Source organism: Lissotriton vulgaris, chromosome 10, assembly GCF_964263255.1.
Source record: "Lissotriton vulgaris chromosome 10, aLisVul1.2, whole genome shotgun sequence".
Lineage (NCBI taxonomy): Eukaryota > Metazoa > Chordata > Amphibia > Caudata > Salamandridae > Lissotriton > Lissotriton vulgaris.
In genome coordinates, this window is record NC_141698.1 from 360,995,034 (window position 1) to 361,020,077 (window position 25,044).

Genomic DNA, 25,044 nt, shown 5'->3' on the forward strand with positions numbered 1-25,044 from the left:
GCATCACCCCAGTTCAGAACCTGGCTATATGCAAATTAGCCTGACCCCGTGCCTCATGGGAACAGGGTAGACCAAACTACCAAGCCAATTCTTCACTGGTAAGGAGACAAGCTTCCGGGGACCGGTTTCTGGCATTTCAGCCGTCATCGGCCCGGCTTGCTTGAATCCTGGTGGTGCAGTGAGCAAGGGACTCATGTCTGAGTATACCCTGCCACACCTGTAGTGGCCAAAATCGATACAGAAAAGGGGGTGGTGATGAACAGAGTGTCTGAATTAAGCAGACCACTCTTACCCAGTCAAGAGATCAGGGCTTAATCCATCACCGTTTTTTAGCTCACTGCATCACCCCAGTTCAGACCCTGGCTATATGCAAATTAGCCTGACCCCGTGCCTCATGGGAACAGGGTAGACCAAACTACCAAGCCAATTCTTCACTGGTAAGGAGACAAGCTTCCGGGGACCTGTTTCTGGCATTTCAGCCGTCGTCGGCCCGACTTGCTTGAATCCTGGTGGTGCAGTGAGCAAGGGACTCATGTCTGAGTATACCCTGCTACACCTGTAGTGGCCAAAATCGATACAGAAAAGGGGGTGGTGATGAACAGAGTGTCTGAATTAAGCAGACCACTCTTACCCAGTCAAGAGATCAGGGCTTAATCCATCACCGTTGTTTAGCTCACTGCATCACCCCAGTTCAGAACCTGGCTATATGCAAATTAGCCTGACCCCGTGCCTCGTGGGAACAGGGTAGACCAAACTACCAAGCCAATTCTTCACTGGTAAGGAGACAAGCTTCCGGGGACCGGTTTCTGGCATTTCAGCCGTCGTCGGCCCGGCTTGCTTGAATCCTGGTGGTGCAGTGAGCAAGGGACTCATGTCTGAGTATACCCTGCCACACCTGTAGTGGCCAAAATCGATACAGAAAAGGGGGTGGTGATGAACAGAGTGTCTGAATTAAGCAGACCACTCTTACCCAGTCAAGAGATCAGGGCTTAATCCATCACCGTTTTTTAGCTCACTGCATCACCCCAGTTCAGAACCTGGCAATATGCAAATTAGCCTGACCCCGTGCCTCATGGGAACAGGGTAGACCAAACTACCAAGCCAATTCTTCACTGGTAAGGAGACAAGCTTCCGGGGACCGGTTTCTGGCATTTCAGCCGTCGTCGGCCCGGCTTGCTTGAATCCTGGTGGTGCAGTGAGCAAGGGACTCATGTCTGAGTATACCCTGCCACACCTGTAGTGGCCAAAATCGATACAGAAAAGGGGGTGGTGATGAACAGAGTGTCTGAATTAAGCAGACCACTCTTACCCAGTCAAGAGATCAGGGCTTAATCCATCACCGTTTTTTAGCTCACTGCATCACCCCAGTTCAGAACCTGGCTATATGCAAATTAGCCTGACCCCGTGCCTCATGGGAACAGGGTAGACCAAACTACCAAGCCAATTCTTCACTGGTAAGGAGACAAGCTTCCGGGGACCGGTTTCTGGCATTTCAGCCGTCGTCGGCCTGGCTTGCTTGAATCCTGGTGGTGCAGTGAGCAAGGGACTCATGTCTGAGTATACCTTGCCACACCTGTAGTGGCCAAAATCGATACAGAAAAGGGGGTGGTGATGAACAGAGTGTCTGAATTAAGCAGACCACTCTTACCCAGTCAAGAGATCAGGGTTTAATCCATCACCGTTTTTTAGCTCACTGCATCACCCCAGTTCAGAACCTGGCTATAAGCAAATTAGCCTGACCCCGTGCCTCATGGGAACAGGGTAGACCAAACTACCAAGCCAATTCTTCACTGGTAAGGAGACAAGCTTCCGGGGACTGGTTTCTGGCATTTCAGCCGTCGTCGGCCCGGCTTGCTTGAATCCTGGTGGTGCAGTGAGCAAGGGACTCATGTCTGAGTATACCCTGCCACACCTGTAGTGGCCAAAATCGATACAGAAAAGGGGGTGGTGATGAACAGAGTGTCTGAATTAAGCAGACCACTCTTACCCAGTCAAGAGATCAGGGCTTAATTCATCACCGTTTTTTAGCTCACTGCATCACCCCAGTTCAGAACCTGGCTATATGCAAATTAGCCTGACCCCGTGCCTCATGGGAACAGGGTAGACCAAACTACCAAGCCAATTCTTCACTGGTAAGGAGACAAGCTTCCGGGGACCGGTTTCTGGCATTTCAGCCGTCGTCGGCCCGGCTTGCTTGAATCCTGGTGGTGCAGTGAGCAAGGGACTCATATCTGAGTATACCCTGCCACACCTGTAGTGGCCAGGTCGGCAGCAGCGATGGGCATCAGAGCTATACCTTCTCAAAAGGGGTACATTGCCGTCCCTACGTATCTATAATCTCCCTGCCATTCCGGGCAGTGTGTTTCGGCAGACGGGATATCTGTCACCGTTGTGATGGACCAACCCCTCCGCCAGGATATAAAACAGACCCATAGTCTGGGATCATCCTCTAATAACCAGGTAGTTGATCTTCAAAAGATTCTGTTGCCTAGACAGGGGTGTTTGCCATTTGCAGGAATACCACTGTCTCTGTAATTTAAATTGGACAGATATCCCACCATAGAGTCATCTACCAGGTCATAGAACATTCTGCGTTATAGTCCTCCTCTGAATCAGTCATTGCTTTTCACAAACAGATGATTAGGTCTGGCTTGACAACAGAGATATCTGCGGATGTAATGTTACCAATGTTTTAAAATATACATCAAGTGGGTTTTGGCTCCACCCAGAGGAGTATTACTTCCACACCTCTTGCTGTTGGCGGTTTGGTTCAGCATTCTTTTTTCCAAGACGCGCTATTATTAGAACGCATGAGGGATTATTTTACATCTATAATGTACACTCAATTATCATGCTGTTTGTGACATTCAATTCATCATCACATATACAGATTCTATATAGAAATCAATTGTTTTACTACATTTTTCCCCGTTCATTTGCAATGCCAATATGAAGGCTTTAATGAGATAAAAACAACTTTGCATGTAGCGTATGTAAACAGCATTCATGAATGCTTGTGTACATGCATTTGCACATGAAAGCCCAACCGATTGCCTTTGCCAATGGCTTTATGCTTATTGACTCTGCACTCATTGCCGAGGTTGGATTAGACAGTTTGTTAATTCCTTTAACCCGTTGCGTGCTCGTGACGGAACCGCTCCGTCACGAGCCTCGGGTGGGCTGTGCTGGTGACGGAACGGTTCCGTCACGGCCTGCTCGCCGCGCCTGCGCGGCGCTGATTTCACGCCTGCGCGGCGCGGTCTATTAAGCGGGCGGAGCTGTGATGGAACCGTTCCGTCACAAGCACAGCCCACCCAAGGGTCATGACGGAGCAGTTCCATCACGAGTACGGGAGCGCCGCGCGCCCCCCCCCCTCCCCCTTAGCACTGCGGCGGAATAGCCGCCGCAGCTAAGGGATTAAGGCAGATAGTGTTATCATTTAGGCTCCTCTAAGGCAGCCTAATCAGCTCCTGGGGCCCAAGTATATCCTCTGGGTGTTATGTACAAAATACTAATAACAAACACCATCGCATGATGAAGACTAAACAGCAGTGCAAAGCAATGGGTTCTGCCCATCAAATCTGCCTGTTTTTTAGTGTGCTTTTTGACCACCCTGTATGCGACCTTTTTACTGTTGGTTAGCCCCACTACTGGTGACTCACCCAAGGTAAATTCATGGTAAATGACTGTGCATGTTTCCTGCCAGTGTCCTCGTTTTAAGGCAAGGTCGCTGGGACGCTGGAAGGGGTAAGGGGCAGTTGACTGGATACATTTGATCCGTGTGCACACGTCTGTAGACGTGTGAGGGCTGCACATGTGAGACTCCTGTCATGCGCAGCCTGGCAACTGCTTACAGGTAGGCTGGCACAGTGGGGACACTGCAGAGTTGGACATTGACCCGGGGTAGGCCTCATAATGTTAGTTTCCACTCATAGAGAAAGTCAGTGTGGTTTGCTCTCTTGTCTGCAGGGACATTCCATTATACACCTATGAGGATGATTGCTTTAAAGTGCTAAGAGGGAAGGGGTCCCAGTGAAATGACCAATTACCACAAAGTAAGAATTAATGATAGTAATACACTTAATGAATCTACAGTGTTTTATTCGCAATGTAGATATATCCAGGATATAGTATCCAACAATGCTCATTTCGAAAAGGTTGAATAGTGCCCCTGGGAGTAAGGGAGAAGTGATGAAGTGATGATGGTGCAGGTAGGGAATAGTGACAATAAAAACAGACAATAATCTGACACATTTATAAGTCAATTGAAATGTACAGACGATCATGAATCCAAATGTATCACTTGAAAAACCACATGCCCCACGTAGTGTATTGATGTAACAATTTGAAATGAGGGGCTGAAAGAATGGAGAACAGTTGTCGACGTTTTGACCCACAGATGGTGCAGGAATTAGTGGAACCCTTGCGGCGGGGTCTTCATCAGGACAGGTTGGGGTCTAGCAACCTATTAATATCAAGGATTGGTTACAGGTTACTAAACCCATTCAGATCATACTATAGATAAATTAATTAGATTAGCACACAATTGGGGAGAGCATACCTATTTACTCGGTGCTCATCATCATTTATCATTGTAGATAATCCATTAAAACCTCAGTGTGAAGAACATGAATTCCTGAGGGGGTAAACAAACAATTTAAAGTATATTAAAAATAATGTGCTGAAAATGGAAAATAAATCACATTGACAGCATGGACTGGAGATGGACGAAAAATTGAAAGACTTACATCTTGATTAATACCACTAGCATTACGGCGGGATTCGAAAACCGGCCCGGGGACGCTGGGCACTGGGGATCCGAAGATTTATCTGAAGGCATAAGGGAACTCCATTTATTATCACAAAAGGGACCCAGACAGGTATCTGTATTGAAATGCGCCCACAGAAGCTTAGCCGAGAGTTAGGTATTCGTTACGGTCGTCCCCACGTAGTAGGCAGGCGCTGGGAGCAAATCGGGAAACACCCCGATTTGCTCCCAGCGCCTGCCTACTACGTGGGGACGGGTAAGCTTCTGTAAGTCTTTCAATTTTTCATCCTGCAGACCCCCCCCCCCAGGGGGGGGGGGGGTCTGCAGGAGTGTAGAAGCTCCACCTCCCCAGGAAGTTTGAAAAAGTACTGACCCTATCTTTGCGGGGTCAGGTAATCCATGACCCTCTAGGATTTTCTGGTAATTATTTAAAAGCCCTCCCAAGGCTGGAGCTTCTGCTCTACTGAGAGTGCAGCGCCCTTTAGGGCCTTGTTCTGTGTCTGCATTTAGTGCAGCCTGAAGCTTTTCAAGGAGGTACAGTGTTCTCTAGGGGATGAGTCTAAGTCTATGATTGCATGTCATGTGATTAGAATGTGATGCCCTCTAGGGGATATTTTTATGATTGCATTTTCATGGTTGGAAAGTATATAAAAAGCATACAGACACATAATGTTCATTTTTAAAATGCTTTATTGACATAATACTGAAATTATGTCTTTAACATGTGGTTTGTTGAATATGAACCTTTGACCAAGCCAATAGACTTACCTTACATGTTTGTATGACCCCTTTAAGGGATCAAAGGTGATTATGCGATGCCATCTGTGGTATTATCCAGCTGCCTATGTGCATATTTGTAAACCGATGCACAGTATTAGTGGTGCCTTTGTGATAAATATGCTTTTTCTTTTTCTAAAGAAAAGGCACTGACTGGACAATCATTTATGGAGTGTGATAAATGAATGCCAGCGAATGGGGATTACTAGCCCACACCACCTCCCCTGAGTAGGCCTTGCACTGCTCTGTTTCGCTACTCTGAGAGAGTAAAGTGCTACATTGGGGTGTTTGGCTCCAGTGGAAGGTGAATATGGACCCATTACCTGTGCAGGCCACACACCTTGTTTTCATTCAAGCATCAGTCTTATTTACAAATAGTTGACCCTTCAGCTCCCAAAAGTGAATATTTCTTAAGTATCGTACAAATAGAAGAATTTTTTTTCACCTACAGACTCTGTTCTTACTCATTCCCACAGATGTAGTCCGCCTTCGAGAGAAAGGTGGGTCCCTCAATTTATCCAGATGTTCTCCTATTTGCTGTATTCCTCCAAATGTTGACTTTCCTCCATCAATTGATCATCTTCTCCTTAGATCTCCCCTCGCCCTGTTTTCTTCCATCATCTTGTTTTCTCCAGAAGATGGAATGCTAACTTAATTAAGAAGTTCGGGAGAGGAATCAGTCATGTCTGGAGACCTCCTATGTCATATGAAAACAATTAGGAATGCAAACTAAATTAAATTATTGGAAGGGTACAAATAAGTGGTTCTGGTTTTAATGAGAGCATTGTGAGCAGGGGACTTGTTCATAATTATGTAAAATGTTCCTGCCAGTATAAATTGTAGGTGGAGTTTGAATAATATGACATACAACTCTCTAAGACAATTAATCTGCATTCACCAACACTTCCCAAACATGTTTTATTTAAATTGGATTATGCTGTTGTTGGTTAGCATATTGCACAGTGTATGCCAAATAAATTAAAATGTAAACCTGTTTTGTTTCCCCCCCACAGCCTCAGCTCATACAGATGGTGATTTGGATGCTGCAACATAGGCTTCTTATCCAGCTCCATACATATGTCTGTCTCATGGTCCCCCCAAATGAAGAAGACGCCCTGCCTAAGGAAGACGGCATGCCCTTTGCTGCCCGCGTTGGAGGGAGAAGTCTAAGCACCCCTAATGCTCTTAACTTTGGGTCACCAAGTAAGTAGTGTTTTATTTATTTCCCTCTATCCAAAGCACCTCTCTACTTCAACACCTGGCATTTTGCAAATAATTGTAATATATGTAAAAAATTGGGCTGTAATTTGTCATTATGATCTTTATATATTAGATAAAGTACCCCATGCCATACATTAATTGCAAGTCACTGAGGAATTCCTTTAAAAGGTAATGGAACTCTGAGCTGACTTGCAGTACCCTTTTATTTATGGCAAAGGCTACTGTTTCTTATATGCATAGTCAACCCATCACAACTGTAGCAATCCATTAAATCCTGGGTATCTTGCTCATGCTCATTGCATATATGAAGAATAAAAACTGAACTAGTATTGCTAAATTAAACACCCATAAAGTTGGTAGCTCCTAAGAAATATATTAGAATCTGTTTAACTCAGGTTAAAAAGTGTTGTGGCTTAGATTATGTGGAAACGTGTATAGATTCTACATTTCATGTAATAACCCATAGAATGGAAAAACGAAACATTTTGCTATAAATATCTTCTTTCTGCTTATGGCTAATTTCTTATAGAAAAAAAGAACAAAGAAAAATCAGTTTCCATGTTCCATTAAACTGCAGCTGTAATTATGCCGTGTGACCTGCCTCTCACCCTGGCTGCTGGCTCTGACACCAGGCATTGTGACATCAAAATTCACCTATAATACATTATTACAGTCGAGCAGCTATGTCATTTTCTTATTAAAGGTGATTAGAGATGTCACAACCGGATTGTGTTAACCTCATGCGCGCTAGCGGAATTCCGCTCGCACGCTGAGATTTTCTAAAACGCATGTTATGGGACGAGCTGGGCTCGTCATCAGCGTGCGAGGAGGCTACGCCATGACGAGCCCAGCTCGTCATCAGCGTGGAAGGGGTTAAGGAAACTAGAGACAGGCTTCTATACTGGGATTGCAGGCTTTTATATACCATAAGGAATTACACTTTCTTCGCCTCTCTTGGCAACCCAGGTAGCATCTTCTGTTAAGACCATGATCCATGTGTTGGCAGTTGGTGACATTACCATGTTTCTTTACGTCTTTTGCATCCGTAACTGGTAACAATTGCTACCCTGACGTACCCTTTGATGCCACTGGCACTGCTTTTGCTACCCCTCGTATCAGGGGTCATGCAAGCGGTGGCACAGACAGAAAGTAAAGACCGCTGCTCCTCAATTTCCATAATTTTAACTCATTGCATTCATTTAGCCTCAGCGCGCAAATAAGGGGCGGTTATGTGTTAAGGAGAGGGAGAATTCAGAGTAGCCATAATACCTTTTCCACAAATATTCTAGGGCTGGACATGGATATACAAATATCTTTCCTGGAATAATTATGTATGCTTGGTACCATGTCCTCAATGTGCGTTGATGACAGAGGAAACAGGATAAAGTATCTGAGGAGTAGCTAAGTGAAACATGGAGGTGGACATATGATTGTGTGGTGCTGTGCAATGGGAACACCATGCCAATTATTTCCTCCCACATTATAGTTAACTAGAACGACATGCCACTACTTTGCAGCACTTATAGACAGAGATATGCTCCAGGGTCCTAGTCGCCTTTTTTCCTTCTACTTCACAACATAAAATGGCAACGAGGATGCTTTTGGAGGAGGCACAACAACGCCCCTCTGTTTCATTTACACACAATTAATTTAAGTTTACAACACAACTACAGAACCTCTAAACCCTTCAAGCACCTGGAGCCAAAGGCTTGGCTCAAATGGGAGCTAAGAGGGGAAGAGAACCAATGTCCATTGGCTTTCCAATGACTTAGATCAACCCACCTGGCTAAAAGCACCGGCTAACCATAGGTATGGAGGGGACATAAATGAACAGGTTTGTACGCGAACGGCACAATATTTGTCAAGACAATGTTCATCAACATCCTCTGTGTAATGTTTTCTTATACTGCTGAACAACCCTCTGGCTACAGTGGTCTGCATGCAGAATAGGTCCCTAATTGAGCAGCAATTCATAGGGATGCTACAAAACATGGAATTAGGACTCTTTTCACAGCCTTTAAATCCTTTCTCCTGTGCTGTGTGATATGTGATAAATCGATGAAGACCCATTCTCTTAGTGTAGTGCAGGAGAAAGACGTGTTTCCAACCGATGGTCTTGGATGCGAGGTCAGGCTGATTTGGACAGCAGTTTCTTTGTTTCGTTTATGGCCTTGCTCAGCTAGCATCTATTGTTGAGTTCCAACTTGTTGTCGTTTTGCTGTTATTCTAGCTGTTCTTCTAGCTCATGGTCTTTAATTCATTATAGCAAGTTTTATCTGCTAGCTTGCGAGTATTTACATTGCATTACAGGCTTCAACATAAATATGATCATGTGTTCGCTAAAGTTGTATTCGGTTCAGGTGTCCCATCCTTAGGTTTTTGGGAAAGCCATGCCTTAATGCACTCCTCCTCTGAAAAGGGTGCTTAGTCTCAATGTGTCCTCAAGTAGGTGTGTGTGTTTCAGTGGCCATGATGTGTAAATATAGAGTCTGTATAATTAGTAAACTAACATTATCTGTTTTGTTTCTAGCCAGTAGTGATGATATGACCTTAACCAGCCCCAGTATGGATAATTCTAGTGCTGAGCTTCTACCAGGGGGAGATTCACCTCTGAATAAAAGGATGACAGAGAACTTATTAGCAAGTCTATCTGAACACGAGCGAGAGGTGATCCTCAACGTACCAGCAGCACAAAATCCAGAGGATCTGCGCATGTTTGCAAGGTGAGAGTTGCCTTGGTATGTGTAGGACAGCATTTTTGCATTTCCTCTTTGCCAGGGGAATTGGTGAATTTCAGGTCCTTTTCTCTTGAGTGTTTGTGAGATCTTGTCCTAGTGGCCCCAGTGAAATCAGTGGCTCCTGGGCTCCAGTTGTGATTTGTTTACCACTGATGTTCTGGACCCATGGTATTACTAAGCACATGATATGCATGAAACGAAGATGAACAAATATAAACACATCTCTTGATCTCTTTCTTAGCCAGAGACATGACCAAAACACTTATGTGCCAAACGCTATAATTTCTGTTATTTTGGAGTTTATAGCCCATGTTAGTCTTTGGGAGTGTTCGTGTACACCAGTCTGACATAGCCACCATTGACCAGGTTACCAATCGATGGGCATTAGATGTTCAATCAGGATGAGTGTACTCACTCACATAGGTATTTAGAGCCAGCACCAGCCTTTCTGAGGGACTTGCAACACAAATCGTACCTAGGTTCCACAGTCCTACAAAGATACTTCTTCAGAAGGTTGACCTCCACCTTATATCTCTCAAAATGCACAACAATGATTTGTGATCGTTTACTGGTGCCAAGAATAATGTGAGGTATCTGTCGCAAAACCTCTCAGGCCCAAAGCAGAGCACTCAATCCAACCAAAATAGCTTAAAAGTATGTATGTATTTATTTATTTTAACTAACAAGATTGGCAACTATCACTTAAGTGGTGATTGGTGAAATGTCTGGTACCTGGGCACAGTCCCCTAGCCTACAGGTGGGAGTACAGATCATTCTGTATGCCAGAATCCCTGAATATGGAGCAAGATATTTAAAAGGCCCTACTTCAGAAGAGCTGCTAGTCATGGCTGCAGTATTAGAGTTGGAAAAAAAACAGACATGTCTCCAGGAGGGCATGAGTGCAAACCTGGCACTGACAAAGAATATCAAGAGTTTGTTTTTCTCTGGGCGTGTCAAGAAGGGATTTTTGTTTTAAAGGACACTGGGCTCTCACCCACTGTAGAATGCTATGCTTCATCACTGGACCCTCTCCTCACCCATGTATAGCATTGTATAACATGTACAGGCTCACCACAATATTAAGGGAAGTTATTTTAGCTGGGTAGAGAGATAAAGGTATTGGAATTAAATATGGAAGTCTGTATTGAGGTCACTGGTAATACTCTATCCTTAACTCTAATTCTGAGGGGGAAAGAGGAATCATAAAGAAACTGAGTAATAATTACCTTGTGCGAGACCTGGTCAAAATTGACGGTCACATAGGAAGGAAAAATATCAGGTGAGTCAATCAACCATAAGCGGGGGACATTATATTTCAGCCTTCCAAGAATGCCCACTTGGGGGACCAAGGCTTTCTTCAGGCCACTCATCCCAGCAACAGATTGGGCGGACAGACAGAAGAAGAGCTGGTAGAAAAGATCTTCCTATGAAGCCCATAATGGTGCTGGTGGCGGTGCTTCTGTATGTAAGTCGAGCTCCGCAAAACATCTCCAGTGACTAAGTCCAGTTGCAGACCTTGTAACATCTACAGAAGCACCATCTCCACTCTGGGCAAGGAACACCAGGTACCCCGTAGCAGTAAAAAACCAGCACTAGGTTGTGACGCAAAATGGATAGACTTCATTTATATCTGGTTCTGTGTTATCCTTTTTTACTTTGAGATAAGATTCTCATATGTGATGTATCACTTCACATGCTTTACAGGTAGATGTTTTTTGTTGCTATCAGCTCTTCTGTCTGTCCCGGGGATTTCCGTGACCACATTGCTTGCGTCATTGGCACTCCTGCCCGACATGGCAGGTGGTTATTGGGCTGCTTGCAGAAGCATTGAAATGGAGGTTTGCTTAACAGGATCCTTACATCTCCTTTCCATAACTTAAAAGATGATAGCCAGGGGGCAAACATAGAGTCTTTGGTAGAGGGGAGTGCATACCTGCCAACTCACATGGTGGCACCGTGTGGTACACGATATCAGCTCCCATCGCACGGTCTCCCAGTGAGGAGCTGATATCACACCGTGGCAGGGAAAGTGAGCTGAAAACCTCTAAATAGTGTTTTTCCAGCTCTTTTTCCAAGGCTTTGAACTGCTGACTTCCATTAAGGGGTATGGAAACACCCCAGGACATGGCACCAGCCTCAAGAAGATGTATGGGGGGAGGGGGGGGGTTGGGTCTTGTGTGCGGGGAGGTTTTCAAAAGTGCCTCGTAGGTGCTTCTCGGCACGATGCACTGCCCCCTTCAAGACCCCGCCCCCTCACTGAATGAGATTGTTCTTCAGGTTGGTAGGTATGGAAGTGCCACGGTCTAACTACAAGTTTTAGAGTGCCAGAATCACAGCAAATGCATTTTCTGATGTGCACTATATAGCAATGAATGTATTCAAAATGTAAAGATATTTTGACTAGATTTAAAAGGGATTATCATCAGAGTTTAAGGCTCAGCTCCCCACCTGTGAGGGCTGTGAATTTAGTCATTTCCAGTCATCTGAATGTATAGCTTCTAAAATTCTTTGCTCACTGAGACACTGGTGTCATAAAAGGATATTTCGTAATTATCACCAAAACATCTTTGCGAAAAAGATCCAAATTCAGGAAATGGCATCACCAAATTTCAGAAGTGATGGAATTAAAAGCATTTTCTGGGAAACAATATTACAGCATTTATGTCCTTAGTTCACATCCCGCTAGATCCCCACTCTGCATCTTAAAACAAGGAGGGAGTCGTTTTTCAACACAGGTAGTGTAACTAAAAGGCATGAAGAGCAGAGATTGGTTAGGGATGGCTCGTGGCAATCTTTTCCTTTGCCCCCTTTGTTACCTCTTATTCTCATTTCCGTGCCACCTACCTTGTTAAGGAGGGTTATCTCATATGTTTGGAGCACACAAGGAAAAAGAAAGTTAAATACTGTCACGTGGACTACTCTTTTCTGTGGTTTCTCTCCTTCATCTTTTCTCCACTGAATAGATCTGTGGTATGAGCAAGTCGCTATACATATAACATATACAGTAACCTGTATTTGTTTTGGATGTATGTATGTTGTTAGCACGCATACTTTTACCACGCATACCATTAGCACGCAATTTTTACAACGCAGGATCACTTACAACGCATACCTTTACAACGCATGACATTACATCGCAGATACTATTACAACGCATACCATTACAACGTAAGTATAGGTAAGTGTATAATTTTTTAGGTTTTGAACCTGGCGAGGGGCACAGCCCCTCCCAGTTTGAAAACTTTTGTTTTCAGTAGGGACGTCGGCCCCGCCTCTGCCTCTCATTGGTTAGCTCCATAAATGGAGGCTAGCCATTGGGAGACAGAGGCTGTCAATCGCGCTTTCTCTTGAAAACGCGATTCGGGGGCGTTTCTGGTGCTTTTTTTAAGCCCCGCCCCTTTGTCCCGGGCCGCGCTGCGATTGGCTGCCGGCCCGGGACACCCCCGTGACGTCATTCCCGGGCCGCGCTGTGATTGGCTGCCGGCCGGGACACCCCCGTGACGTCAGCCAATCACAGCGCGGCCCGGGATCTGACTTGTCTCTGTTGTTGCAGTCGAACTGGCTTAGCAGATCAGCGTGTCATGCACTTTGCACTGGGCTACTTGTTCTTCTTTGACATCTAAAGGTAGAGCGCTAGTACTTTTACACGTGCGTTGCCTTCTTGCGACTCCGTCTCTGCAACTGCGTATTTAACGTCCCGGAGAAAAGTCTCACAACATTGCTCTGTTTTCCAGACACTTGAGGTCCCTTACACTGCAAATAGTCACTGAAGTTCAATAGGTGTGTGGGGGTGGAATCTGTAATTAAATTTGTCAGACTAAAGCGAAATAATACAAGTTTCTTCCTCATCCAAGATGGCTTCTCCTAGCTAGTACTTTAGTCCCTTTTCTCTGTTGACAATAGAACTGTCTGACCTCTGACCCTTTCTGTGCTTGAAGACAGCGTGTGCAGTATACAGTGGTTCGTGCTTCAGGATGGCGGCTTCAACAGGACTGGGTTTCCACGAGATGGGACTGGAGGATCGACTACTTAAGGTGCGGGCGGAAAGGAAGTGGAGAGAAGTTGTAACGTCGCCGCTTCACATCAATCGCTTGCGCACCCGAATTGGAATTGTCCCTGGGCCGCCCTTTCTGATCTTGCCATGGGAGTTCTCCGCCTCTTGTCCCTGCGGTGCGTGCTAGTGACTTGCCATGACTGTGCCCCCTTGGTTCACTATCGACACTAAACTGTCCCTTGATTGCCCCTTATAAAATCCCGGCCAGCCCCCACATCAGATCTGACTTTTTTATGAAGCTTCCTACTTCCCAGACCCTGCCACTGAACTCCCCTTCCTAGTGTTCCCTTACAGCCTCCTCTCAGACTGTCACATTATGTATTTGTTCATTCAGTCGTGCTTTTGTATAAGCCGGGCTCTAGGGTATTCAGAGTGCGCATCTCGAGCAGGGTCGGGCTGCCCTGCAAACAGCGCCTTGACTTTTCTCATTAAGGATTCAACCTGTTTATTGAATCTGGTAATGTCTGCAAACAAGCTTTCCAGGGATTAAAAGAGGGAGGGAGGGAGGGCGGGGGAGGGAGCGGGCGCGGGCCTCCAGCGAGCGAGGGGCCCTCGCTTTCCTTCATGTAGGGCACTGTCACTCACAACCTCTTTTACACTCATTATCAATTGTGGCCCCCAGGGGTCGGACTGGGGGCCCAAAATCAGTCCTGGTCCTGGAGAGACTGTTCAAAGCAGCCCCGCTTCGTATCTCTCTCGCTTTCTCATTTAATTCTCTCTGTCTCTCTTCCTGTCTCAGACACTCTCTCTCTCTCTCTTTTTCTCTCTGCCCCTCTCTCTCCCTCCTGTGTGCCGCCCGCCCGGTGCCTCACATCTTATAACGCAGCCACCCGATTCGTTCAACAACTGAGCAGCAAGAGTTGCAGCCCCCCGGAAATGCCCATTTGGACAAATAGTCAGTCCTACTCTGCGTGTGGGGATTCCTGCTGCATTTGAATGAGTATGTTTTGCCATGTATTACTTCAAACAAGAATGCGGCGCACATAGGACACGTCTGGCCCTCCCTGTGGGTAACATCCTTGGCAGCTACTTGCCATTAGATTGCTTGATAATATCCGGTCCACACACACTGCCCTCTGCTGGCCAGTGTGCGTTGTGCAGGGTAAAGTGCTTCTGCTATAGCAGTAGCGCTGGAATTAGAGCATCTGGGCTTCTCGGAGCTTTGTAGCATCGTATGTAAGCCATTCATTTCGCGCGCAAGACACTTATTAACGTTCAGGGCGAGGCGAGGCACTCTGTAAATGTTAAGAAAGCACAAGCAAGTTACTCGGACAGTGTTTTTAAAAGTACTGTTTAACACCTGTCCTCGGCGCCCTTCCCTGTCTGCTCCTGCGCATCGCTTTCCTTTCTGCATCAGATCTGGAAGCGGCGAGGTCTCTGCAGCATGTCAACATCCCACCTTTAATCCTCAAAAATGATTGTTTGCAAATATGCCCCAATCTCAGTGTGGGGGAAGAAATCCTTTTTTGAGCGCTGTGTGCCCTCCAGTTAGATGGCGAGGCATTCCCACCGGCGCAGCAAAACATAAACTTCGTTCTCCTCAAACAGTAATCAGCAATTTTTCCCAGAGCAAATATTTTTTCCTTGCATCTGTTTATGAATTGCTTTTCACAGCTTGAAATCACATTAGAACTTCATAAACCCCCCTTGTCTGCCTGAAATAACCACACACGCTGCTGCCCTGTGACAGCATCACTCGAGAGATTGTACCAGCTGGGCACGGTGGCTCAGCTGTGCAAACACGCGCCGTGGCTGGGGAAGGCAGCTCACAAATGCCAATATATTCATTCACAGAAAAAGCAAAAAAATCTGATTTTACAACTGCCCCATGCTGCGAAAACGTACCCCCTTTGCTAAAAGCTTGATTGCTCATAGAAGGTCCCATCGGGGAGGAGGCGCTGTGTCGCGATAGTATGGGTCATACGCTCCTTACCCAGCATTCTTCTGGCACTAGCAGGGCAGGCTGCTGCCCCAAGCAGCCCTCATAGCAGGCCATGGAGAGCATTAGCGGGCACAGTTACCACTGGTCTGATAACACGGCAGGTAACAGTGCATGCAATATTACAAATAGAAGGCGGTGTTTCTGCGCCTCTGCCTGGACGCTGTGAATTTTCATGTCTACGATGGGGAATAACATGGAAAAGTTGTATTCATTTACCATTTTGAATTCTAGCCAATTTTATGGACATCATGCAACCCACTTTTTTTCAAATGGATATATCGCCAGATATATTGTTGAAGGCAAAAATGAGAGATTTTGTCTAAAATTAGGATTAACGCCCATTTTGGAACTAAATGAGGGAGTGATGGCTCAGTGGGTTTGTTTTGGTGGGGATTCTAATGCCGAAGGACAGAACGAGGCACTTGTCAGTGATGGCTCAGTGGTTTATTTTGGTGGTGATTCTAATGGGGTTGTGTTTAATCCATGGGATGATTAGAGCGAGTTTTCATTGGTTTGGTGTTGTATGTGGTTACTGGTGGCCCTGCGAGCTTGTGCATGTATGTACCTCTAGGCCCCGCAAGAGGTTCTGGCGGTCACACAGAGGTTTATGCGGTACCTTTTGAGATGGGTCACTCAGAGGTTTATGCGGTACCTTTTGACATAGGTCATTCAGAGGTTTATGCGGTACCTTTTGAGATAGGTCACTCAGAGGTTTATGCGGTACCTTTTGAGATCGGTCACTCAGAGGTTGGTGCGGAACCTTTTGAGATGGGTCACTCATAGGTTTATAGTGAACCTTTTGAGATGTGTCACTCAGAGGTTGATGTGGAACCTTTTCAGATAATGAGGCTCTTAAGGCTCAGAAACCGTCTCCTGTGAGGTGCCTTCACATGGTAAAGAGGCAAAGCTCCATGGGAGGGATAAACATAGGGTTATGAAGTTGGGACATGAATAAGAAGCAAGCAAATCAGAGTGACGAGGGAAAGCCAGTCAATAGTGAGAAATGGGCGGGCTCTAAGCTCTTCTATGTTCATGGTAATGCACAATATGCTCGCAACAGACCGCGCATGCATTGTCTAGTAAGCTTGACCCAATCATCTTCCCAAGCAAAACTCCAAACGGAATTAAAGGAATAAGTAACTTCTCAAATTCTCCGGAACTTTCGTCGCATGAAATGTGTCAGTCATTAGCGGATAAGGGAAGGAAATATTTGTTGTTAACTAGTGAGTTGCTGAGATCAGTACATGGATCTTTCTACATGTAACTACACATTTTAAAGAACATAACTGGCTTTGGACCTGACGGATTAAAAAGCTGAAAATATGTTTGAAAGAAATTACAAGCAGCCCATTGGGAGATTCATGTCTATTGTACTTTCCACATTTTCTTGCAGCAGGAACAGGACAGAATGGGGCCCAAATACTGAAAAGAGGGCATTTGTGATATTGTGACCATGTAGTATGCTCTACCTCCACCCTCTTACTCATTTTACTTCGATGATCTTCCAAATAACCATTTCTAGACTCTTCCCTCTTCTATCCTTCTTTTTTCATAGCTCTAACTTTTGCAAAGGCGAAACCGTTGCATTGTAAATGCTTGTTTAAATAATGTCATTAATAATTTTTTAAATAATTTTTTAATATATATGTTAAAAATACCCCTGTACCCTATAACCCAAACCCAGCCCTGAACCCTAAAAATACCCCTGTACCCCAAAACCCAAACCCAAACCTGAACCCTAAAAATACCCCTGTACCCCATAACCCAAGCCTAGCCCTGAACCCTTAAAATACCCCTGTACCCCATAACCCAAACCCAGCCCTGAACCCTAAAAATACCCCTGTACTCCAAAACCCAAACCCAACCCTGAAACCTAAAAATACCTCTGTACCCCAAAACCCAATCCCAGCCCTGAAACCTAAAAATACCCCTGTACCCCAAAACCCAAACCCAGCCCTGAAACCTAAAAATACCCCTGTACCCCAAAACCCAAACCCAACCCTGAAACCTAAAAATACCCCTGTACCCCAAAACCCAATCCCAGCCCTGAAACCTAAAAATACCCCTGTACCCCAAAACCCAAACCCAGCCCTGAAACCTAAAAATACCCCTGTACCCCAAAACCCAAACCCAGCCCTGAAACCTAAAAATACCCCTGTACCCCAAAACCCAATCCCAGCCCTGAAGCCTAAAAATACACCTGTACCCCAAAACCCAAACCCAGCCCTGAAACCTAAAAATACCCGTGTACCCCAAAACCCAAACCCAGCCCTGAAACCTAAAAATACCCCTGTACCCCAAAATCCAAACCCAGCCCTGAACCCTAAAAATACCCCTGTACCCCAAAACCCAAAGCCAGCCCTGAAACCTAAAAATACCCCTGTACCCCAAAACCTAAACCCAACCCTGAAACCTAAAAATACCCCTGTACCCCAAAACCCAAACCCAGCCCTGAAACCTAAAAATACCCCTGTACCCCAAAACCCAAACCCAGCCCTGAACCCTAAAAATACCCCCGTACCCCAAAACCCAAACTCAGCCCTGAAACCTAAAAATACCCCTGTACCCCAAAACCCAGACCCAACCCTGAAACCTAAAAATACCCCTGTACCCCATAACCCAATCCCAATACCCCTAATAAATGTTTTTAAAAAAAGATAAACTTACCTATACTTACGTTGTAATGGTATGCGTTGTAATAGTATCTGCGTTGTAGTGTAATGCGTTGTAAAGGTATTCGTTGTAAAGGGTCCTGCGTTGTAATAGTTTCGTTGTAACAGTATTTCGTGGTAAAAGATGCGTGGTAACAGTTACATACCGTTTTGGATATTTTAGAAGATGTTTCTATAATTCAACTAGTTGGTACTAAATGAAGCTTGATTGCGAAATAGGCTAAGTAAGCCCTCTTACCATTAACCATGTATTGGGAGGTTACCGTTGGAGTAACTGATTAACGTATTGTGCATTGCCCTTCCATTGGGACTGACAGGAAAGATCGCGCACTGGAAGAGTTGGTGAAGCTCCAGGTACCATTCCAAAGAGATCCGCCACTCCTTTGTGAAGCAATGAAAAAATGCTTCTAGGCTACATGCATATTATAAGTAGGGATCCCGGTTTTATGGTATTTGTTTTTTTGCCATTTTCATTTGTATTTATCCATATTTATTTTTTGCTAATTGTATCAGTATTTATCCATGGATTTTGTGGAAAAATTCAGCTGAAATTAGTATATTTCCACATTTATTTAACCGATAAATATGCGCTCATACTTGAATGTCTGCCAGGTTTCAGTGTTGTGAACACCGCAGAAGATGAATCAGTTAACTTATATGAAAATTTGCAGCTTTCAGTATCAACCTTGTGCATACCTACTGCTGTTAAAGCCTCTTTACTAAAATTCCTTTCTTTTTAAACCCCCTTATCTAGCAATCCACACATCTATTGGCCTGGCAGTCATGGCAGACAGTATTTCGAATTACTCAAAAAGTTTTTATCCACATTTAAAAATAAATACAGACAAGAAAATGAATGTTTTCTGTCTGTATTTATCTGTAAAAATTAGTAAAAACGGAAAACAGGGAGCCTCAATTTTAAATCGCCTTCCAGTGCAAAGTCCTTTATAGATTTGCAGATTTTTTTTTGTTTTGTTTATTGAATATATGCCTATGTAGACACTTTACGATGGTCCCAGGAGATAGCAGAGTTATACCTTAAAGGAACAACTTCTCCTCTCTGTTTATACCTCTTGTAATCCCAAAATGGCCACGAGACTGTAGCCATTGCAAGAACAGCAGAAGAAACTCTAGGTCACAGGGGGGCCCTATCACCATTCTCTTACCCTCCGAATACCACAGGTACAAAGATACCCGTCTTTAAATAGATAAGGGGCGTGGGGAGGCAGAGATCACAAATAAATATTTTTCTTTAACTGAAGAACCTTGGCAAGAATCTCAAGTAGCATCTCTTACCGGGTTGCAAAGTGGAAGGACACGCTGGTCGGCCCTCATTTGGATACGAAGAAACTCGAATAAACGTGTAAGCGTCTTCGCACTCACCCTTCTTTAAAACAAGAAGCTATATATAGAGAAGAAACCATGACTGTGGAGATAACCAACTTGTCCTAATAGTTGAAGAGAATATCATGATAATGACCCGGTGAAAAGAGTATGAATGACCTATCAGTATCTCTTGTAGGGAAAAGCAATATTGCAAGATATATAATCTAGGAAAACCGGAATTAACACAGGAAATAGCCATAGAAATCCTTTTGCATAAAAATATACACTTTTTTAATATCCCCTGGATTTTTGAGTTGTTTATCTAGAAGAGGTCCTGAAGAAGGTGGACTTGAGCCGCCGAAACGTGCGTCGACCTAGTGTGGGGTCTCATATCAAGTCCTGAGACCTGTATATTGGCAGGGCATCTCTGCCATATATGATTCAGTCTCCTTGTTTCAGATGGTGTGGTGATGTATGTGGTTCGGGTGTGAATGTGTAAGTATGTTGAGAGAGATTGTCTTTTACCAGGGGCGTTATAAATTGTTTGTACTGTATAAAAAATAGATTTGTATATAGAATCATGTATTGTATATTTCATGTTTTTTTCTTCTTTGTTTTTTGCTTGAATCATAAAATGTGTATATTTAAAAAAAACTCTTTTAAAAAAATTTATTTTCTACTTGTGATAAAATAAGAGAAGAGACTTCTAAAAAAAGAAAAGATAATTTAAAGAAAATGAAATAAACCTTATACTTCTTTAAGGAAACGAAACACATTGTTGTGTATTTGTCATCAATGTTTCACTTTGAAATAGGGATGTATTTACCTTAGAATTGTGTGGCCATTGAGGGAAATCTGTTCTGTGTAGTGTGACAAGAATCTCAAGTAGAGCCAATCATTGGCCCCGCCCGTCAAAGGAGCCGTTATTAGAAAGAGGAAACTCTATTATGTTATTGCAGTAGAAATGGTGGCAAAGTAACAAGTTAGTGCTGGAGTGCCACTGGCTCGTCAGTGAATGGTAATTGCAGGGGACCGCTCCCTCTGATGTAGAGCAAGGTCCTTATATCCTTCATACACGCATCCCATACAGAGTAACATCTGAAATATGACTTCAAGGCGCCACAATGACCCTGTTATCAGATAGGCTCCGGCTTTGGAAGTGATATGGCTACCAGCTGACTGTTTCACTCTCTGGCACATGATACTTTATCACCAGAGTATACCTATTTCAATATGACTGATTAGATTTCGCGTCTGGGTGTCTTTTTAAATCGCCACCACCTGGCATCTGAAGGTATTGCCAGCCTTTTCAGTTGTTATGTGAAGATTTTTTAAGTTTTAGTTTTTTTTTCTCTCAAGACGCCATCACTGTTTGAGAAGAGCCCCTCATAGAAAACAGAGGCAGCCAGAGAAAGACCTTCACGCCTTCTCTTTTCTTTGTCTGCCCGATAGTCATAAACCAGAGGACTGCTCCCTCTGTCGAATCAATTCTAGGAGAACCCAAAGGCTCCAAAAGACATCCACCTGTAGGGAAGGGATATTTCAGAGTCTCACAGCCCCCTCAAACTCTAATTCTGTGTCCCAGAAGGAAAAACCTACAAATGCTTCTGCTGCAACCTGTGCGCAATCTCTGACCTCTATAGAGCCTGTGAATGAAAAAATCAAGAAAAAGATGAGGAAAAGGAAACACTGTTTGTGTGCCAAATTACTGTACGCTTTTGACATGTAGGCATTTGACGACAAAGGAAGTGGCAACATGTTCTCCACTATTAGCAATACTGAAGAACTTCATGTCAGGCCACTGGACGTCGAATGGTAGGTCATGTATGGCCTGGTTGGAGGAGGGAGGGAACTGCGTCTCACCCCTCTCTGACACTAACTTCCTCCTCTATTCTTCCTCGATCTTCTAATTCAGTTACCTCCTCGATTCTTCCGCGATCTTCTTCTAATTCTATCACCTCCTCGAGTCTTCCGTGATCTTCTTCTAATTATTTAGCTTTAAAATTCTTAGTCTGCTTCTTCAGGTATTCGATCAGCATTCGTTCAGCATTTTCTTTCTGCAACTGCTACAATGCTCCTCACTAAAATACCTCAATTATACTTTCTTAATGACTTGTACCACCCCTAAATGTTTCAACTTTATGAATCCCCTACTTCAGATTGGACAAGCTAAGGGGATGATGATCATACCCTGCTAAATTTTAATAATTGTCTTTAGTTCATTGTTTTAAGTTCCCACCCATTAATTTGTTCTCCCATGCTTTATTTTCCACACGTATTTGCAAACTTTATCAACAACAATGTATACATTTCACAGTAGTCCATTGAATCTTCAGGATGTTCAGCTGGTTCCCAGGACATGTACTGAGACCGTCCTTGGACGAGTTTCAAGACTTGTCATCACTGTTTGAGACTTGCCTTCTTTGCGCATGCAGGAGGAACCACGTGGTTGGCGGACTTTAGCATCGTTCAGCGGCCCAAATACGAACTAATAGAGAGGTAAAAAAAAAAAGTATTAATTTTCAAATAAAATGATTTACCTGTATACCACTTATCTCTACTCTAATCCCATTTACTTATACTCTTCATGCATTAGCATTTAGTATACAACTCATTTTAGTTTCAGCAAAGCTGATGCTTAGCAAGTGAGTTTAACCCGTTGGCTGCTCCCGCGGTTTCGAGGCAGTGCAGCCGTTTTAAAAAACGGGCGGGGCCGCGCCGGCCATTGGCCGATGGCAGCACCAGCGAGGTAGTGCTGCAGGGTTAAAAGCGGCCATTTTAGATGCTGTTCGCAGCAGCAAAAATTTCCCTCCAATCGTAAAGACGTAATTCTGCGTAGATGCAGTTGACGCATGCGCAATACAGTTTCCCATGCTAGCAGCCATCTTTAATCACTCTCTGGTTACTTGTTAGAAAAACACATAAGCAAGCTTTATCTATCTAGAAATATATGAAATGGGGTGCATATTAGTATAGAAATACATTGTTAGTACTTCATTACGGGTTTATATGAGAGGATTGTGCCCGAGCAAGTTTCTTTTTTACGAATCCTTGCTCCATCAGTGTGGCTGATGTAATTAAGGGCATGGCTTAAAAACACCTAAGCTAAAAATCTGGCTTAGCATAGTGTGCCGCCCGACTGATATTTTGCTGCTCCTGTCATTGCATCCAGATATATAATACAGCAAGTTATATTACAGCTACAACAAGCCAGGACTATTGGTTTTACCAGTGATTGTTAGTTGCATATGATATATAAGCAACAACTATGACTTTGTTGTATATAAACTGAAAATGCTTCTATTCTGAATTGATGAGACTGAAAAAACGAATGTCTTTGAAGTTTAATTAAAAGCAGCGAAGGTGGTACTGCAGCGGAGTTAAGATTTATTTTTCATCCTGAGGGTGAGGGCAAAAATGGAGAGCACAACTGTGACCCGTCTTAGCACCTGCTTTTTAGGTTTCGCTGGGGGAAGGAGCCGTTAGGCTCCTCCTCCAGAGAAATCTATTGAGTACAGTAAGCACTCTGGAACACGCCCCCCCGTCCCATTTGCTAGCTCCATAAATGGAGCCTAGCCGTTGGACGAGGGGCCTGTCCATCAATGCCGGACCAGACACGGGGGCGTTCCCGAGATTCTTTGGCTTTGGCGACGTCACGCGACGCCGGGAACGCCCCCGAGTCTGGTCCGGCCGGGCCGTGCTTGCTGCTGTCCTGCCTTGTGTCCCTCCTCCCGCCGTCCCCACGTTTCCCGCCTCCCTCCCGACGTCCGTGTCCTTTCCCGCCCCCCTCGTCCTCTCCCGCCCCCCCGTGTCCTCACAAATAGTGGTATCCCGTCCCGCCCGGGGGTCAACCGGCAGCTGCTCGGCACCTTGGCCGAGGCACGAAGGGGCTGCGACCGCATTGGTGGCTTTTCGGAGGCTCGTCGGCAGAGGCGCGCTCTGATTGGCCGCTGCAGTGGGCCTGTCCCCGTGAGCTGCGCCGCCGTTGGTTGGAGCCTCGCCAGGATTCAGGATGCAGTTCTTGGTGGGCGAGCTTCTTTTTTAGAACCAACTTTATTGTTGTTTATTGTATGTCTGTGCTTTGTAATTTATATTAACAGCGCCCGACACGTTTTGCTCCCCCGGGCTCCTTTTTATTTTATTTTAACTATTTTTAGTTGGCTCGGCCGCTGCAGGATTCAGTCCTCTTTCTTTGTCCCTGCTTTTGCTGGGCGTTCCGATTTGATGTGAGTAGAGAACCGCCCACGTATTTATCCACGTGCGTGCGCTCAGTAACTGTTGGACACGATCGGACGGCGTGACGTGGAGCCAGTGAGGAATTGCCGGCTGATTTGTTTCAGCACGCACAGAGTAAGTGTTCGTTAGCTCAGTGCGTACTCAGGGTGGTCAACAGTACTTTGGGGGTGTATAAGCGAGGGGATTGTTTTTACCCCCGTGATTGGGCACGTTTGTCAAGGACTGTTCTGTATTCACAGGCTTCAGTTGACTTCTTGGATCACTGCCTTAGACGTAAACTATGGCCCGAGGCTACTTTGATTAGTGGAAGTACCGACCTAGAGAGAGGGAGGTAGGCGTAGATGTATCATTTATTTATTATTACTTTTCGAAGCAAGGTCTTGTCACTAAACGGAGAAAAGTTGTATGTCACTGGATGCAGTCAAGATGTGGCCACATTTTAGACACTGCAAGAAATCGAGCGCTATGTTGATGTTTTTCTTTCCGTCGTTGTGCTGCTCATTGTCAGTGTTGCTCCCTCCTGTTGTCTGTACTGCTGCTTCCCTCCCACCCTCCCGTGGTCCGTGCTGCTGCTTCCCTCATTCCTTCTTTCCCTCCCTCCCACCCTCCCGTTGTCAAAGGCTGCAGCTTCCCCCTCCCACCACCCTGTTATCCATGCTGCAGCTTCCCACCTCCCACCCTTCCGTTGGCCATGTTGCAGCTTCCCCCTCCCACCACCCTGTTGTCCATGCTGCAGCTTCCCACCTCCCACCCTCCCGTTGTCCATGCTACTGCTTAGCGTCCCTCCCACCCATCCGTTGTCCATGCTGATGCTTCCCTCCCTTACACCCTACTGTAGTCCATGCTGCTGCCTAAATCCCCCCACCCTCCCCTTGTCTATGCTGCTGCTTCCCTCCCACATTCCAGTTGTCCATGCTGCTGCTTAAACCTCTCCACCCTCCTGTTGTATATACTGCTGCTTCCCTCCCTCCAACCTGCCTGTTGTCCATGCTGCTGCTTTCCTCCCACCCTCCTGTTGTCCATGCTGCTTCTGTCCCTCGAGTTTTCCTCCATGCTACTTCCCTTTCTTCAGTTGTCTATGCTGCTGCTTTCCTCCCTCACACCCTCCAGTTGTTCATGCTGCTGCTTCCCTCCCTCATACACTCAAGTTGTCCATGCTGATGAAAGCATACTTCCCCGCCCCCCTCCCGCTGTCCGTGTGCTTGTTCCCGCCCCCCCTCCGGCTGTCCGTGTGCCCGTTCCCGCCCCCCTCCCGCTGTCCGTGTGCCCGTTCCCACCCCCCCTCCCGCTGTCCGTGTGCCCGTTCCCAC

At 45.3% G+C, this 25,044-nt stretch overlaps 1 protein-coding gene across 2 annotated transcripts in view; it reads left to right on the forward strand.

The window, feature by feature from the left end:
• The window catches only part of NPRL3 (NPR3 like, GATOR1 complex subunit), a 426,334-nt gene that overhangs the window by 322,893 nt on the left and 78,397 nt on the right, over window positions 1-25,044 (forward strand). For both annotated transcript variants that reach the window (XM_086941146.1, XM_086941147.1), the window contains 2 exons: window positions 6,559-6,748; window positions 9,297-9,489. In XM_086941146.1, coding sequence (XP_086797272.1) covers window positions 6,559-6,748; window positions 9,297-9,489 — 383 coding nt within the window. The remainder of the gene's footprint in view (window positions 1-6,558; window positions 6,749-9,296; window positions 9,490-25,044) is intronic.